Source organism: Cimex lectularius, unplaced genomic scaffold (genome assembly GCF_000648675.2).
Source record: "Cimex lectularius strain Harlan isolate CLEC.00 unplaced genomic scaffold, Clec_2.1 scaffold65, whole genome shotgun sequence".
In the NCBI taxonomy this organism is placed as follows: domain Eukaryota; kingdom Metazoa; phylum Arthropoda; class Insecta; order Hemiptera; family Cimicidae; genus Cimex; species Cimex lectularius.
This window is the reverse complement of record NW_019392646.1, coordinates 665,918-684,317: the sequence shown is the minus strand read 5'-3', so window position 1 is coordinate 684,317 and position 18,400 is coordinate 665,918. Positions and strand designations below refer to the sequence as shown.

Sequence of the window (18,400 nt, the reverse complement as noted above, 5' to 3'; positions counted from 1 at the left end):
TACTGAGAGGAATATGTTTAATTTTAAAGATTTCTGAAATAAGGATTTCGTAGCGAATATAAAAACATGATTATAGAGAAATGAAACCCATATTGCTGTGTAGAAAATGAGGGGTAAACTTTCAACCTTCACCTTGAAGACCCACTGGCCCAAGAAGTGACCCTTGTTCCGCGCTTTCCCCCTATATCATATTCGGCATCAAAGCAATTAGCTGGATAAAATACACGTTTCTCACATATCGGCAAGGTGCCTTTAATTATCGATTTCTACACAGATTTTATTATTTTTAAAATATTTTCAAGAAAGAAGAAAAAGTAAAATAAATTTCTTATGGGGGCTTTGAAAGATTTGTACCCTCTGTAACAATTCTTTCATTCTTACACAAAACAGTACAATTTTTGCTTCTTTGTAGTTTGCAACTTTGTTAGCGTATTTGCGTTTTCTGGAATAGACTATAAATCTGGAAAGGTTTCGAGCGGGAGTTTAGATTGGTGAAAAAACATGTCCTATGTGAAAGTGCAAATATTGGCCGATTGTTATTGGCTTTTCGAGAGATTTGGTTCTGAAGGAGTAATTTTATTAAATTTCAATTTCAGCAATTCTCCTTCTTTTTCCTCGAAATGTATATCAATTTAATGAGAAAAGCTGTTAGAGCCTTAGCACATGATTCGATTTTGCACTTTCGCCCAAATAAACTATTTCGTTTATTAACAAAAAATTATTTAGTTTATAAACAACTAAGCCAAAATTTTTATTATTATGTTTTCATGACTGTAAATTAAGATATGAGGTTATTTTATTAATCCTCCTATCAAATTTAATATTTGACATTGAAAAAGTAAAACCTGTAATATTCTAAAAAAAATTAACGATTTCATATTAATTATTTCTACTTTTTATATGTTTTATTATACTTCTTTTTTTTTTATAAAGAAAGTATCATTATTCAAAATTTATAAAACCTACAAAGAAGGCAAAAAATTATTAATTTAAAAAATTTTAAATTTCAGTTAAGATATTTTAAAGCCAAAATTTAATTTCGTTGACTTCTTTTTCATACTACACGTTTGTTCTGTTTTTGTTTGTTTTTCATTATTATTTTTTAAATATAAATTTACCTCATCTGAAAAGATTTGTACTATCTGCTAAAAATAATTATAATGCATAATTTTTCTTGATTCTTGGTAGATTCAAACTTTATTATCTTTTTTGCTTAGCCTGGGATAGACTATAATCTGGGCAAGCTATTACCGGGAATTTTTGTTGTGGATTTATGTTCTGGAAAGGGGAACAATTTTGGCCTATTTTCGGATATTTCGTTCTCAAGGAATAATTTTATTAAATTTAAATTTCATCAATTTGAATACTTTTTCCTTGAAATTTATTTCTATCTAGATGAGAAAAGCTGTTAAAACTTAAAACATTAATCGATTTGGACCTTTCGTCACAAATAAACCATTTCTTTGGTCTCAACCATAATTTTTAATTATGACATTTTTTTTAGATTTTGATCATAAGATAGTACTAGATAGAAAGGTATACCGGCATTGGGCTGACTTCACATTTTTTATTTTTCATTTTTACGACGGTATTTCAACTATGAGTTATATGAGCCCTCAGGATTCTGGTGTTTTTGAAAAACAAGCCCATTTGTAAGTATGTAGGGTTCGAATGCAGGCCGCTGGATTCGATCCCGGGACCTTTACCTTGCAGTGATGAGCGTCGTGTCAACGCCTCAGTTGCAGCCGCTGGCGCCCCCATTCGCGGGTTTGATGAATATCTCAAAACACGACCCAATGCCGGTTCAGCATAACAATACACCGTTTTGCTTTTAATAACGTGCATTACCTTCTATGGTCTCGCGGAGTCTCCTCTGCTTCGAGTAAGTAAGCGATCGGATTTCGACTTGTGAAACAGAATCCCGGTTTGAAGCTGTTCAAAGCTTCTTGTTAACGGCGAACGTTATTTAGGTATTTAACACGTACCTTTATCATGTCGCATAAATGTTCTATAGGATTCTTGTCAGCGCGCGCGCACACACACACATCCACACACAAGAAAAGTGACACAATTCGAAAAACCGGATTATTTAGTTTTTCTGAAATTTTTGGGTGATGATGCTACAGGAAAAATGACACAACTGTAGGTTGACTCTCAGCTGCTAGGTAGCACTACGCTTCACTTTTAAATTGGCGGGAACGCACCGTCTGAATTCGTTTAGGGATGGTTAGGGTCTCAATTGGTTAACTCGTTAACTTCGGTGTGAGTAATTATCAGGAAAAGTGACACATTTAAACTTTTACATCACGTGGACAAATTGATTCAAAATTTGTTAACAACCAACAAGAAGGAACTACCGTCAGTAAAGGTAAGAAAGTCTGTCAGTTTTCAATTCCACCTTTTTGGCAATGAGTTTAGAACAAAATATAAAACAATTGTTAAATCAGTTAAAAGGAAGAAAGCACATTAGTTTGGTCAAAAATAATCTTAGTAAAACTTAATAAATGGATACTTACGCTTGTTTGTTAGGTTTGTATGTTGCCTATTACTACCACAAAGAAATTAATCCCCCACAGTCATCGATTGACCACCATTATCATTAGATCAAACTAATTTAAATTACTGATAGCCAATACATGCAAGAAAAACGTCACAACTCAAAAAGGGTAGTTTGTTAGGGGTAATACAGCTGTATTTTTAAAGTTTTGTGTTTTCCTTAGATCTTGGACAAACGAAAGGATGGATCATGACAGCTTTTATTGCTAACAACCGTTATGACGTATATTTAATACATTAAAAAAAGTTAACTTCCACCTTCTCTCCTGTAAAATTTTCTTTTGTTGACTTGTGTCACTTTGATTGTGAGTGTGAGGATAACTTGTAGGCAAATTCATTGTAGTAATCCTCCATCCTCCAAGTAATTGGTGACAACTAGCGGTCGATGCATGATAATTCGTGTTAATATACCTTAGCGATTAATTCTGTACGATCAGTTATACACAGTTTGGTATAGGCATGGACATTGTTTCCTCCCCATATGGTAACTCACTATCTTTGAATAGCTATGACTCATGCATACACATGAAGCAAAGCCTTGTCCATGTCTTCGCCACACAGCTCTTGGTCATCTATTGCCATAAACCAAACGTGCTCTCATCTATGCCCAAGCGAGATACTCATATGTGAATAGTCGCCTTTCTATTTGATGCTTCTCCAGTAGTAGAAAACCTGATGCGGGACATCTAGAGATTAGGCTATTTCACAAAGCATGGATGGCAGAGCGCAGCACACCCAGTGTCTCTGAGTTTATACAAAAACACACACACAATAAGGTGAGATATCCATGGAATTTCCATTTAAACAACAAAAATAACAAAAGTTTAATCTTTCTAAAAAATTTAAAATAAAATTTATCTAACAGATTTCTAAAAGAACAAAATATAGCCATAAAAAGAAACGAAAAGATAAAAAAAGGAAGACGTCTTATGGGACCTGTAACTTTTTTTAGTACTATTTTGACTAGATTTAGCTTTTTAGCTACATTTCATAGCCCTTTCTTACTTTGTGGTTACAGCCTGTCTGTTTCAATGTACTCTCAGTCTGTGGAATCATTTCAATTGGCCTTTGGCCTCTCTGCCAGTGCACCTTATCGACCTGTTGAACTAACATTGTTTTTATATTTATTATTTGTATTTTAAAATTTGAGACTGTCCATTAAATGGGAACTTTACATATATAAATGTAAATTTTTTTACATTCATCAGCATTAAAATGTATTTTCATGTTAGACATGTGATTAATTTAAAATATATAATTTTTGACATAGAATTTGAATTTTTTACGGACTTTTTAATATTAAATATTGTTTGTTAACTTCAATTCCTTGCTCTAAAACAACAATAAGATTAATTAATGTTTGAAAAGTTAAGTTTTATTTTCTAGATTCTTCTTTCTTGCAATATCTTTATACTTCATGTCTTTTGATTCTTTCTGTGCTAATTTAGCAGCAACAATATCCTTGCGTGACATTGTGTTGTCTTCTGCAGGTCTAGTAGTGACTTTCTCCCAAAGTCTGAGCGATGGTCTTGTTACATTTTGCTTTGGATAATTGGAGACTATCACTTCTTTTGAAATATCCTTTGTGTACTCTTCTACTTTTGTGTTTTCCACGCTCTTGCACTTTTCCATGCACGCAGATGATTTTCTTGTGTTACTGTTTCTCAAATTTCTTTTAGCATCATTACGTGATTTTTTTTTAGTTCTGCTGATGTCACTGGTCTGTCCTTGTAAATAGTTCCATACATTTCGCATGTCTTGCCTCGTCTTTATTATTTTCATTAAGGCCTTTTTATCATCAAGAATATTTTCAGTTTTAGGTTCATCATTGTCATCGCTCCTTTCTCTTTCTTCTAAATCTTTTAGCTGAATGAGCTTTTCATATATATCTTCCATTGGATCATTAACATCAGGCTTTACTCTAGGTTTTTCTGCCTTTTTGGAAGAAACCTTTATTGAACATGTATGCCTTTGTTCACTATTATCCTTTGTAGTTTTCATTTTCCTAATCACTTTCTTAACCAAATCAAATATTCAAAATCAGAAAATAAACTAATCAATTTTTGAGTATTTAAAAAAATTAAATTCTTACTATTCCAACTCACTTTTATCAATCAGTTCCCACAACCATAACTGTTTCCAGAAGTATAATTAAATCACATTGTTTTAAACATCTGACTTATCTCATTAAAATAAAAACCTTTCTTAATTGCCCTCATGTCACTTTTATTGACTTTTGTAATGTACATTTCTCTGGTGCACACAATTTTGACCTCTATATTTTACCTATTTATTTTATTTTAAACATATACAATTCTATTGGACTATATGTCTGACAAAATCTTTGCCTATGATCGATTTAAATCGGAAACCTGTTATCCTAAAATTATTTTATTTAATTTGTTAGTCTCATCTGTTTTTATTTATTTCTGTTAAATTTGGAGGGCCTTGGATTTGGCAGTGATGTTCATCCAACAAAAATATTTTAAAAGACTGCTTCATCGTCCAATGAATATTCCTGGGTAGTACAGCCAGCCAATTAGAAAAAGGGCACATAAACAATGGGTTTTACAACAACAATATTTAGATACGAATTGCTCACATTCCCTGACGATAGCTTGAAGAATGAACACTCCCAACTAACCAAATTATTGGATTTCAAATCAATGCCTTTTAACTGGGCAAACAATTTTATGGAATGCCTTACAAAGATCAGAGCATTAGATGTACGGCAAGCACAAGATGTCACCCTTGTGTTGAATAAAAAATGACTTATTTGAGAACAATTGTTTCTTTTCTCATTGAGTTTTAAATTCAAATTTAACCTCATAGATCAACGGATTTGTCAGTCTTGATAAATCGGGTGTAAGTCTGATCAATCAGTTTTAAGTTTTTGCTCAAATTAGGTTGTTTGGTGTAAAAAAACCCAAAATTTTTTAAAATAAAATCTAGCAGAAGTTTAAAAGAGATTCACCGAGGTATTTCCAACCAGTAAATTGACACTCCACCTTAAATGTATCTAGTAAATCCCAAGGGTGAAGGGGTTATGTCTGAGATCAAAGACAGTCATAGACTTCCCTCTATGAGGACCTACTACAGATGGTCTCCCTTGCCCACGAACCAGGCTGGTAGCTGATGGTAGGCAGGTTTTTGGGCGAATTCAAAATGATGTTTTAAAGTAAAAATAAAAACCAGGGAACAGAGGCTTCAAAAATATAGTGTGGTATTAAATTCGGCATTGAAAAACGTTTAGCATAATATACATCTGAACATTTTCTATATTGTCATATTGTGGAAACCCCTATACTTGGCACCTGTGGCAAATGGCACAGCATTAAAAATTTGACTGCGATGACATCTTTGTTGACCAGGGTCCCCCGGTCCTATTAAGAGCTAAATTGCTGTAATAGTCTTGAAATGTTTCCACGTCGCAAGTCAGCAAGTATAACACCTAAATATTTATATTCGTTGACTACTTCATGTTGTTCCCCCTATTGTAGATTAACTTATATAGGAGCCGGCCTCTTTTAAGATCTGCTCACTGTGACCAGTATCGGGCTATTGTGTTTCTCTTTTCTTTTTTTTTTAAATCTAGAACTTGTTAAACTTAAAGCTTTTTACCAGATCACAAAACTTTTTTGAGGGCTGTATTCTTCAGGACATGCCTTCCTCTCCAATCTCCCAGCATTGGGAATCAAGTCTACATAGGCCTCGCACCAACAGAGGACATGTTCTGCTTTTCTTCTTCTTCTTCTTCTTCTTGGCAATATCGTCTTGCTTTTTTCTGCCATTCCGAGTCTATACATATGCCTCCGGAATTGGCAGTGTCCAATTCAGCCCAGCTATTAGTCTAGTCCTGACATGTCCTAGATTTAATAGTTTGATTAACTTTTTGGCATGCCTTTGTCCCTGGGCTACATTCTCATTGAACAGAAGACTTATTTTTAATCCGTTGATTGATGGATCCACATTTTTGGTATACCACAAAAAGGGTAAAGGATATTTGCCAAAAGTTTTAATGTAAATTTTTTCTTTCAATGAATGATTTAAAAGGGAATAAAAAAATATGTTTATAAAAAGAAAATTTAAGGTACAATTTTATTTCCAGTAAAAATGATTTTACATAAAAAATATTTATTATTTTAACATTTCTTAATATACAAAAATGTTTGTCATGATCTATTAAGTTGTACTTTTCAAAACTGAAAATACTGAACAACAGAAAGAAAAAAAAAGAAATTTAATTGAAACATAATAAATTTTGACTTCATATGCCATTAAAAAATTTACATATCTAATTAAAAATAGAAATGAAAATTAAAAGTTTTCTTCAGAAATAAAACTTAATTACTATAAGTAACCAGTTCTATGTCTAAATATTACATTATATGTACATACACAAAGTGGTAAATATGAACACAGAAAAATAGATTTGGTAGTAAACAGGACTCACGTACATGGTAGTATGTCCTTATAAAGGAAATAAGCATTATTTACAAAATGTGTATACAAATGCTAATTTTGTTTTTTGTCTCCCTCGCCTTTATTACATAAAATCCTCTCTAATAAAATTAACACAATTTTGTTAAAACTTATTTTAAAAAAGGAAAAAATTAAGGGTTTCTCCATTCAGGATTTCCACAAAGAGCCTAGCCAATTTTATTTGTACAATTATTTTAGATAAAAAGATAAGATTTTTCTTCACATAAAAATTAATTTAATTTAATTTTAATCAACCAGTGGAAAAGTATGTTTATTTTTTATTATGTTGTCTTATGTTAAAAAAAGTATAAATAAATAAAAAGGTCAGATTTCATGTCATCAGTCACTTGAGTCCAGACATCACTATCTGCACAGTTGTTTAATTAAGAGGATGATGTTCTACGAAGTACTTCTGTAACTAATTAATAAACAAAATAAATTATTGCTACTTTTTGGAAGGATATAATTTGCATAGAATTTAAAATGGATTTAACAAAGCTTAGGCAGGCATGAGGAAACAAAAAGAAAGTAAGCAGATTTAGTATTAAAGAAGAAAGCATTGAAACCTTTTATTTCTTTTGGTAGTTGTTGCCTTGATCCGTATACTCATCATAATCATCTTCTCCTCCATCTTCGTAGTTGTCATCTTCCGTAGGCTCAGCTTCGGGTGGGGCAGGGGTTGTTAGTGGCTCGTGAAATTCCTATTTTCATGCGTAAATAGTTACATGACAAAACAGTTAGATGATAAGTCAAATTAAATGGAGGGGTGATTGTCGTAAAATTGAAAAAAAAAGGGTGAATAAAGGAGAAAGTAGAAGTAAAAACCAAAGCAAATAATAATGAAACTAGCAAAAATTAACAATAATTGACTTATATTTTAAAATTTAAAGAATATTTACTATTTATTTCAATTTTGTAACTAACAATTTTTGCAAATTACAACTAAAAATTTATAAACACTGCTTTAAATTATGTTCAAAGAGCCGCACTCCCAGTCACAAGGGTAAACTGTGCCATAAACACACCTACACTGACACAAGATCACTAACATTCATGTACACCCCTAGGAGAACTTGTCCTGGACAAATATTTGGGGAGGTGGCCATGAGGGGGGACCTTTCAGGGCTGTTATATTGCTGGGCTACAATGGCTCTAGGAAAGCCGTTGGCTGCACACATGAGCTCAACTCTCCCAAAGACCCCCATAATAAAGATCAAATTATGTTTCACTGTGCTCAGTCCTGGGGAAGGGGGCAGCCCAGTCTGGGGTCTTCTCAAATCCTGACGCACACTGGGTGGCTGTGGGTGACCACATGCAAACAAGGGGAAACATACATACCAGATATGCTGCAGTTCCTTGTCAGGGAACATGCACTGATGGCAATACTCATCCAGGAGACCTGCATCCCTCTCAGTGGGTCACTTTAGGTTGAGGGGGTATCAAACCTTCTCAAAAGAGGTGCAGCTTGATCAGGGGTAGGGCACATGGAATATTGCTTATTTTAATAAGAGATAAAATAAATGCGCATGGGGTGAGAGAGTTAGCCTATGAGCATCCAGGCAATTGCAGTCCAAGTGGCAGTACTGATGTGCCTCACACTGTGCTCTGTCTATCTTACACCAACATTGCACCGAAAAGTGAGCTTTTCGGCACTTCAGATCACGTCATCTCAATATCGGATGATGGAGGCTGATTTTGTGTAACATGAAAAAGAGAAGGATAGGCATACATTGTCCCAAGCCAAAACGGAATCTCTATCAAGGTACAAGGAAGGCATCAACTCTCGTACTTCAACTGAGAAGCCTCGGGAAGGATTAGGGCTCTCTGATCAGATTAGAGCTCCATTGATGCCGGTACTGAGTACGGAACACGAGAATTTAATTGAGGCTTTGGATGTTGCAGGGGAATTAGCACAACATTTTGCATTTGTGTCAAGTTCCAAGGTTGACTCTGACAGCTTTCATAGAATGAAAAATGAAATGTAATGTGTCCAGATTGACTTTGACGGCGATTAGCGAGAGGTGTATAACCGTCCTCTGACAGTTGAAGAATTGGGTTACGTCTAGAGTTCAAGCCCCAGGTGCGACGTATCCCATATGGAATGCTGTGAAACCCTCCCGAGGATATGGGTTCCTATCCCAACCACTGATGTGAGGTACTGGTCATTTCCATCCTTGGTGGGCAGGGAATCTGGCCACGAGTTACAGGCCGATCTCCCTGACATCCTGTCTGATAAACTCCTGGGGGCATGATAAACGGTCATTTGACCTGATGTCTTGAGACAAAAGGTTTTCAGCCAGTATCAGGTGGGATCTCGTAGGCATCGTTCCACAGTTGATCATGCTTGCCTTCTCAAGAGTACTATTCAGAATATGTTTCTGAATAGAAAGTAAGCTCTGGTTGTGTTCTTTCATCTTAAGAAAGCATTTGATATGTCATGGTGAGGAAGGTGAAGTGGAGATATGCGATACTTCGGAAATGTAGGGATATCAGATTTGGCGGTAAATTACCCTGGTTCCTTGAGGCTTTTTTGAGGAACTGAATATTTCATGTCAGATTGGGGTCCGTGCTCTCCATGCACTTTGTTCAAGTGAATCGAGTCCCTCAGGGTTCAAATATAAGCGTTACAATTTTCTTAATCACAGTGAATGGTATCGGTGACAAACTCTGCTTTTTCCTTTTGGGACACAGCTCGGAGGGGTAATTTAGTCAGCAATAAACGTGGCTGAAGATCCAAGGAAACCAGATTTGACTTCTCTGCATTGAATGCCATATGTGTCCACTTTTGCAGGCTGAGGATGGCCCATAGCCTAATTCAGCTCTGCTGAGGGGCACTAAAGTAAGGTACATAGAGAAAGTGAGATTCCTCGGCCTCACGTTTGATCAAAAGCTTAGATGGCAACCACACATCAATGCCATCGAGGTGAATGGAAGGAAAGTAATAACAATATTGACTTATTGCTGTTCCTGACCTGTTTTATGGATGCATTGCTTATTCTTCAGCCCGAAAAACTAGCAGAGCCATCAAGCAGTCTCTGGCTGGTTCAGAAAAAGCCCCTTTGGGCTACCTTTTCTGCAAGCTGGGACTGCTGCTGCCTGAATTTTGGAGGGAGGAGCTCACTCTCAGCTATGTGGTGTTCCTTGCCAAACCAGGACATCAGCTTTTGGGTGTGACCCTTAGGTGCCAGTACAGTGGAATGTACAAGCGACTTCAGACCCAGATGTGTCTTCTGAAATTCAGTGAAGTATTAGGGAGGACAGGGATGACACTGGGAACATTACTCAAGCTGAGCAACCAGCTGACTCCCCCCTGGGTCCTCCCTGCCTTACTCGTCCGGTAAGATCTCACCGTGCTAGTTAAGTTGACTACTCCATCATACTGAGCTAAGTTCTTGGAGCTGAGATCAAGGTACCCAATCGAATTTCCAATTTTTATGCATCTAAGTTGTAGTATTTAAAACAACTGTAGCCTAACCGAACTCTCGATGATTGGGTTGTTACGAAATATAAACTATTCAAAAATGGTTATTCTTGTTTTCATACCGAGCCAAGTTCTTGGAGCTTAGTTCTATGCACTCTGGTGTTCGGTTCATCTTCACAGAAAGGTCTAAGATTGACGAAGGTGTGGCATGTGATATGCTGTGTATCACAAGATTGCGTCAACTTCATGGTCGCTCATACCAAACTGTATCATTAACACAGTAGAACTGTATGCAATGTGGCATACACTTGGGGTGATTTGAGACGATGGTAGCTCTGCCTACCATGTCTGCATCACCACTTCCTCAGTGGTTACTGCTGTTTGTGATAGGTTTTCTGTTGACCCTCTCGTAATGTTTTTGTTGGAGAGATACCACGAACACTGGAGTGTATCAGCAAAAGAGTGGTTGTTGTCTGGGTAGGTAATCTGGAAGGTAATGAAAAGGTGGACGAGGCAGCTAAGGCCAGGACATACATAACCACCCTCTGGTGATAAGAATGCAATAAAAATATGTTAAAAGAAGGTGCCAGCATTAATGGGCTGGGTCAACAGAGAAGCTCTCACCTATCAAGAGCATTGTGGATGGATGGCCCTCACAGGATATATTACTTGATGTCTCTCACCTAATTGAAGGGTGCAATTCCTTGGCTATATACAGAGAATATGCAGGAATGCTATCAGATTTGAGAATTGTGCTTGAGCACAGCAGCAAGTATTTGAGTCCCTGTTCTGATTCTTGAAGAACACTGAGTTGTTATATTGAATATAGGAATAATAGTTATGTGTACCTAGTTTCTGTTGAGAAACATGACTGTGTGATTTAGTGACTGGGAGTTTTGTGGCCCTGAAAAGTACCGGTGTTGTGAAGAGGTGCTGTGACGATGGTATGAGCGCGAGACCATGCGAGTGGTGCCATTGGTGGTGTTGTGTGATAGAGTAAACTTTGGCTAAGGTCCGGGGGGCCGTGGGTCGGTTGACTCCACAGAGGCTGAAGGTACTGGAGTGCAGCAATTAGCTGAGGGGCAGCAGTTGGCGTTAATGGCTGTTTAGAAGGTGAGATCAGGCTAATGCTATGAGTACTCTTGCTGTCGTTGACGGTGTTCCATTAGTGATAGTTTGTCGGGCTGGCGAGTCTGGTGTCGTTCATTAGTAGTGATGTTTGAGACCTCGTTGGGCTGACGAGTCTCGTATCGTTGATTATTAGTGATGTTTGAGACCTCGTCGGGCTGACGAGTTTCCTTCCAGCGGGGCAGTGCCCCTGCTTATATAGGGAAGAGCTCTACTCTAATTGGCTGCAGAGTGGAGGGCGAGAACATTCCATAAGTCGTAGTGGCATCTAGCGGTATTGTGGAAACTAACTAGTGACCACTACATGTGATGTGAAAGGGTCAATGGTGGAATATCGAGAACCCCATCAACCCTCAATTAGGTTAGTCGTACTATATGTGTAAAGAGTGATGGAGGAATATTGAGTACTCCTTCACTCTAATTAAATGAATTTTATGTAAATTGGAGTGAATGTGTTTAAGAATGAATATGTATGCTAATGGGTTTGGTACTGCATGTGTTGGATGCTGAATTGACCGAGCTTTGACAGCATTCCCTTCCCGGAGCCCAACCTCAGTGGCTGGACAGAGAAGACTGAGGTCTGACCCCGGTCTGCCCACATCCTGGGTGAGAGATTCTCGAGTCTGCTTCATTGTAAATACTGTAATCTACTGTAGAAAGCAAAAACTGGAACTGCTGGTGGACTATAGAATGTTTGTATGTATGTACATGTGTGGATTTGAGCCTACCTATATAAATCCAAATTCAAATCAAAGAGCCGTCACCAATTTTATGATTTATAAAATAAAATGATTAAATCTTACAATTGTTATTAACATAAAGAAAGAAAATAAAACAAACAGATATCCTTTTTTTACAAGTGTTTTGAAATGCGTACCTTAGGAGGTCTCCATCCACATCCAGGCAATGGTAGTCCATCCGGTCCAATCGGGCAGGGTGCATCTAGTCCTGGTACACCTTGGTCTCCCTTGTCTCCTCGGTCTCCTTTCCTTCCTCTTTTGCCAAGGGGCCCCTGTGAGCAGATCAAAACAATATAAAACCCAACTTGTATTTGATAATTTGAAATGTTGAAACCCAAACAGCCTGTTGATGAGACATGGTCTACTTACTGGTTCACCTTTCTGACCCCTTTCTCCTTTCGGGCCCTGTAAAAATATTTAATGAATGAACATGCCCTTGCATGGCATACATAGTAAAGCATTCAATTTCTTAAATATTTCATATGAACATTCAACAAGCATTGAAGCTTATCACATGCCTTCTGTAAATTTACACAATGTAATTAATTGTTTATTATAAATAATTAAGTGGTTAGTAGGAGAATGTACCTCCGACCCTGGAATTCCATCAGTCCCCTAAAATAAAGGAAATGTGTTAGTAAAGTTATATTATTAAGAACAATGATAAATCACCTAAAAAAATATGTATACATCATTAGTTTAATTATTGGGTTGTAAAATTAGTCCATAGCATTTTTCATTAATTTGTTGTTATCCCTCTTGCGTTTTAAAACAATATTTTTTTAGTCATTATGGTTTGTACACTCTGAAACTGAATTAGTTAAGATGTTTATATTCATAAGTTTTGTCTGAGATCTTGTAATTTTTACAAGGTGGTTTTTCTTATATGCCAAAAGAAAGATTGGAAAATATCAGGCAATCTTTGGGAAAATAAGTCCACAGTAGACCAGATCTTCTCCCTTCAGTGGATTCTTGAAAGAGGTATAGAATCCCAGGTGCCAACACACACATTTTTATACATTTTAAAAGTGCTTGTGATATGTCCTAGATTGTACAAGGGCACGCAAAAAATGAATTACCACCCAAGTTCATTATGTTGGTGAAAATGTCAATGGTGGATACGCCATGAGTAGTCTGGGTGTATGGGTGTACAACTGAGTATGTGCCGAAAGGTTGGAAGGCTTAGGTGGCTTGACAGTTCACTATTGTTCTAGGAGCTCGCAACTGGAATGGAATCACAAATGATAAGAACTCTGGCATATACTTAATGGGGAGACCAGGACCCATAAAGGGTTGCTAGATAGTTTTTCTTATTTAAAATGCAGGAAACAAACAGCACATTTTTTAAATTAATGGCTTTTTATTACAGCAAAGGGAAAACTGCAACTCAGACTGATAGGAAAACTTGTGATGGCGATGCTGTGAATGGTGGTTAAGAGTAGGCACAGTCCATGAATTGTTTGTTAAGTTCAAAAGCGGAAATTTTGGTTTGGAAGATGAAGGAAGCGCTTTTCTGTTTCCCCAACCCCCTTAATGGCATTGATATATCATTTTTTTTGGGAGGGGGGTAGAGTAAAAAAAAAAGGAAAGGGGCGATGGCGAGAATTGAATTCATGATCACTAGGTCTACGAGCCAAGAATCTGTGGATTTGTGGTGGCCACCTACAGTTACCACAGTACCAGCTAGGTGTCACTACCGGTTCTGGAATAGTCTCGCCCTCCGCAGCGAAGCAGAGCAGAGCCAGTGCATATATAAACAGGGGCACTGCCCCACTGGCTTCAGATTCATCCCCTCGACAAGGTCTCACCTCACACCTTAAGACTCATCTCCCCGATGGGTTCTCGCTTATCACTAATGAAGCACCTACATCATTGTCAAGGGTACTCTCAGCATTAGCCTCAGATTCACCTTCTCAACATAGCAGACTTAGCGACTGGCAAGCCGTTGCCCTCAGCACCAGAGTCCCTTTAACCAATGTAGAGAAAATCGACCCTCGGCCCGGACCTCAGGCAACTGCTCTTTCTCTCTACCAATGGCCCACACACACACACACACTTGGTCCTGGCCTCACTCATCGTCTCAACACTATGCTTCCAATCACCAGCCCTTCTCAGGGTCACTAAAAACTCCCAGTCACTGAAAATCTATTGAAAATCCACTCGGTACCAGAATTGCTCCCCCTCTTCACCATTGATGATGACCAAATTCAAGCATCCAATACAAATAACCCACAGTCAACACAAGACATAGAGTCACTTAGCACATCACATTCAAGCATTTGAACACAGCTGAGATAAGCTGGATATGTTTGTCCAAGTGATATAACGGTTGCTCACATTCTTATAAGAATTTATTGAACCGCATCTTCATCTGCAATTTCCTTCTAAAACGCAATGTAAACGGCTCATTTTTAATTTGATAACTTGGGATGAAAAATGGGCTACAACAATGTTCTGAGAGGAAAATCCTGGATAAAAGGCAGTGACCCATCTATAACAACTCCAAAAGTTGCATTACAATCCATGAAAGTATTGTGCATTTGTTAGGATTGGAAGGAATGCTTCATTGTGTTTCCACCCAATTAGACCATTTTCTAGTATAAAAAGTGGAGTAATGCCTATCATACAGAAGGGGTTAAACCTCTTTACAATATATTTTCATAACATTATCAATTTAAACACCATTTGAGCAGGATTTGAATCCAGAATCACTAGCATGGCACAAACGATTCAGACACCCTAGCTACTCGGCCACCACAGTCCCCTATAATAATTAATTCTAGTTTATGCTGCACTCAATTAGAGTTTACAATTGATCAAAAACTAATGGCATTTGCTCATAAGAGATTGTTGGAGATTGTTTTTCACCAGGATCATGCTTGCTCCTAAGTGTTTATGCCGATTCCCTTTCATATTTCATTTATTCCAGGCTCTGCTAATAATGGAAAAAACATTACTTAAATTGAGGACTGCAGAAAACACACTGATCAGCTTGTCACTAAAAACATAAGTTCTAGGGGAATTGCAAAAGTACAGGGATGATGACAACATGGATCATATATTGTTGATTAAATTTGAAATTTAATTGAATTTACCATTAAAAAACACGATGGACTAATTTTATGACCTGATATATACATGCAATTAAACAATAGTTGTATATTATTATTATTAGAACTTCTTAATTTCAATTTAGTGTGTGCACTATTAAAACTACATAGAATTTGTGCTGTTTACATGTTAGAAAGTTATATTTAGTACTACAACATAAAACATTATAATGAATTAAGATAGTTGGTTAGATCAGCTTTTTTGAAGTGGCCCTTGTTTAAAGTTACTTTTGTTTTCAACAATATAACTTTTTAGAAATAATTTTTATGTTGAACTAATTGTTTTGTTTTTGCTTCCGTTTGATAAGTTTAAATTTAAGTCAAAATTTTGAAAACTACTCACTGGAAGACCAGGGTCACCTCGTTCGCCTTTAGCACCCGGCTCTCCTTGCCCTCCCTAAAACCGACAATTTTAGACTGAAATCATATAAAATAGAAACTCAAAGTAATTTGAACTTCATTAGAGAAACGGAAATATCCAGATAAATGTATACCTACTTTCATTCCGTCAAGGCCGGGTGGACCCTGAAAACATTTGAAAGAAATACAAATTAGTCAAATTGTATCTCAGCTCGTCTTTATTTTTTAAGTCCATGCTTCAAGTAAAGACCTGTTCAACTTGAAGAAAAATGCAACGATGCATACATTTCTATAAAAAGTGCATTTCTTCTTTAATTTATTATAAACTATGACAATTCTTCATAACTTCTCAATTTTCATTTCTTACCAGTCTTTTGTATGTTTCATGCAATGGAAGATACTCAAGTTTTTTTAAAAATCCTACATGCTCTTTGAGATTCGGCATGCCTTTCATAAATAGTTTAAATTTAAAATATAAGCCAATTTGTAAAAATAAGTACCTTGTTTAACATCTTGCAGCTTGGTAGATTAAAAATACAATCGAAACAATAAAAGTGATCAGGGGTGACAAACACTTCCAATTTCCCACTTGTGGAGGTCTTATACTCACAATAATATCTAAATTTTATTTCCACATAAATTACCAACCACATACATAATAACATATATTAACGGCATTACGGCAGTTTTACTATACGACACCATATTTTACATACTTATTGTATATAACAATACAATAACAATTAATATATATTACAATCTTATGTGGGTACATTTGCATTGATATCGGTCTTACACTTTATTCAAAAAGTTTGATAAAAAATTGTTCACACTTTCTTTGTAAAATGAAATTATTTTTTCCCCTTAAAACAACCTCTTAACATTAGGCAAAAAGTCACAATCCTTTCAATTTTTAAAATAATGTATACAAAATACATTAATCACACACATTTTATTATTATTTAAATTGAGGGGTAGGGGAGGTAAACTTTTTTAAAATTTAAAATATGTAGTTGCACACTCAAATCTCAGAATGCCAAGAAGAAGATGTATTAAGTTCAGTAAATTACTACTTTATTATTGAATCAAAACAAAGGGTAAAAAGCACAAAAAAAATTAAATAATACTAATGGGGAAGGAATAATTTACTACAATTTAAGATCAAACATCCTCCATTCCTTATTATTCCTACATAAATTATTTAAATTATTATATAAAAAATTAAAACAACATTTGTAACATTACTATTTTTAATCCTTTTAGTATTTTAATAGGAAAAAATGAACAATGTTAAGTGACAAATGATAACACAATTACATATGAGTATGTATTAGTGCACACTAAGAACCACACATAAAATCTTATTCATATACACAAAAATTGTCAATGTCATCACAATTTTTTCTCGTAAAGAATGCTGCTGTAAGTAACTACATAATTCGTAAAAATGAAGAATGTTCGAATCTCAAAGAAAAAGTAAAAAAATAAAAACACTTTTGATCAAATAATGTCATACACAATAAGAATGATATTTGACTTACATTTAAAACTAAACAGTAAAAGTGTAACTAACAACTAATCACTTTGGCAAGAACATGTTTACTGTAGTTAATTAGTGTAGAAAAGAGAAAATCCATTATGTAAAACCATGGCAGTAAATAAAGGCGTTAGAGGTACCATAATTTAGTGTTAAAGCACACTCTTATTTCTTAATAAATATTTATATCAATTGCATTTTTTCTTAATTATATTTTTGAATTGAAGCTTATCATTTTGTTTGAAATTATAGTAATTACAAAAGGAAGTGACAAACAAAGAAGTAAATTGTTAGTACCACAAGCTTTTCACACAAAATAAAAAAATATGGACTGAGTATCTAAATTGTACAATTAAATTATACAATTACAGATATTTATAACTTTTCTCATATTATTATCATTATGATATAAAAATTACTATATACATACTAAATTTTACATTGGATGGACCTTAAAAATTAGGACTAACAAAAGCAGTTAACCATAAAGAAAGTATTTTAGTGAATTTAAAAACCAAGAGGTCAAACAAGTTGAATAATTAATGATAAAACATTCAGGGAGGCATAAAACGACATAAGAATGTTTATTTAGCATTTAAGTTAATAAGTTTATATAGCGTAAATTGTAAATTATGTATTCAAAAAGGTGATAAGGTTTTGTCGTCTAAAATTTACACGTTTAATTTCTTAAGTAGTTAATAGCTTATTTTACATATTTATAAATGTATGATGTCTACAGTAAAACAATATATTCCAAACATATTTGTGGAAATGGTTTTCAAACTATTTATTTATTTTATTTTTTAAGTATAAAGAAATTTGTTTTTTCTTCTAATATCAGTCTTTTAGAGGAAATCAAGCTTTCCGGTAAACCAGTTTGTTTTTCATCTCTTGATTTAAAGTACTTCAAGACCTATTCGCAATCTGTTAGTCCCTTTTTTCTAGCGAAATTCTACTAAATATACAACTATGGAAATAATCTCTTAAGTAAAAAAAAAATAATAATAATAATAATAATAAAAAATAAAAATAAAATATATATTCACAAGTTGATTTTTACAACAAC

At 35.3% G+C, this 18,400-nt stretch overlaps 2 protein-coding genes across 16 annotated transcripts in view; both read right to left on the bottom strand.

Annotated features, from left to right (window-relative positions):
• LOC106660873 (cadherin-89D) overlaps positions 1-2,050 on the bottom strand; it is an 84,629-nt gene extending 82,579 nt beyond the window's left edge. Inside the window, exon 1 of the mRNA XM_024230449.1 lies at positions 1,986-2,050. The gene's annotated coding sequence lies outside the window, so the exon portion shown is untranslated. The remainder of the gene's footprint in view (positions 1-1,985) is intronic.
• Positions 2,051-6,833: 4,783 nt separating this feature from the next.
• The window catches only part of LOC106674425 (collagen alpha chain CG42342), a 384,421-nt gene continuing 372,854 nt past the window's right edge, over positions 6,834-18,400 (bottom strand). For 9 of the 15 annotated variants that reach the window (XM_014407136.2, XM_014407128.2, XM_014407130.2 and 6 more), the window contains 7 exons: positions 15,936-15,962; positions 15,781-15,834; positions 12,916-12,942; positions 12,697-12,732; positions 12,465-12,599; positions 7,605-7,739; positions 6,834-7,456 (listed from right to left, as the gene is read on the bottom strand). In XM_014407136.2, coding sequence (XP_014262622.1) covers positions 7,608-7,739; positions 12,465-12,599; positions 12,697-12,732; positions 12,916-12,942; positions 15,781-15,834; positions 15,936-15,962 — 411 coding nt within the window. In that variant the 3' untranslated portion in view covers positions 6,834-7,456; positions 7,605-7,607. Of the gene's footprint in view, positions 7,457-7,604; positions 7,740-12,464; positions 12,600-12,696; positions 12,733-12,915; positions 12,943-15,780; positions 15,855-15,935; positions 15,963-18,400 lie in introns of those variants that run through there. The other 6 variants (XR_001341519.2, XM_014407137.2, XM_014407132.2 and 3 more) reach the window with 6 other exon arrangements.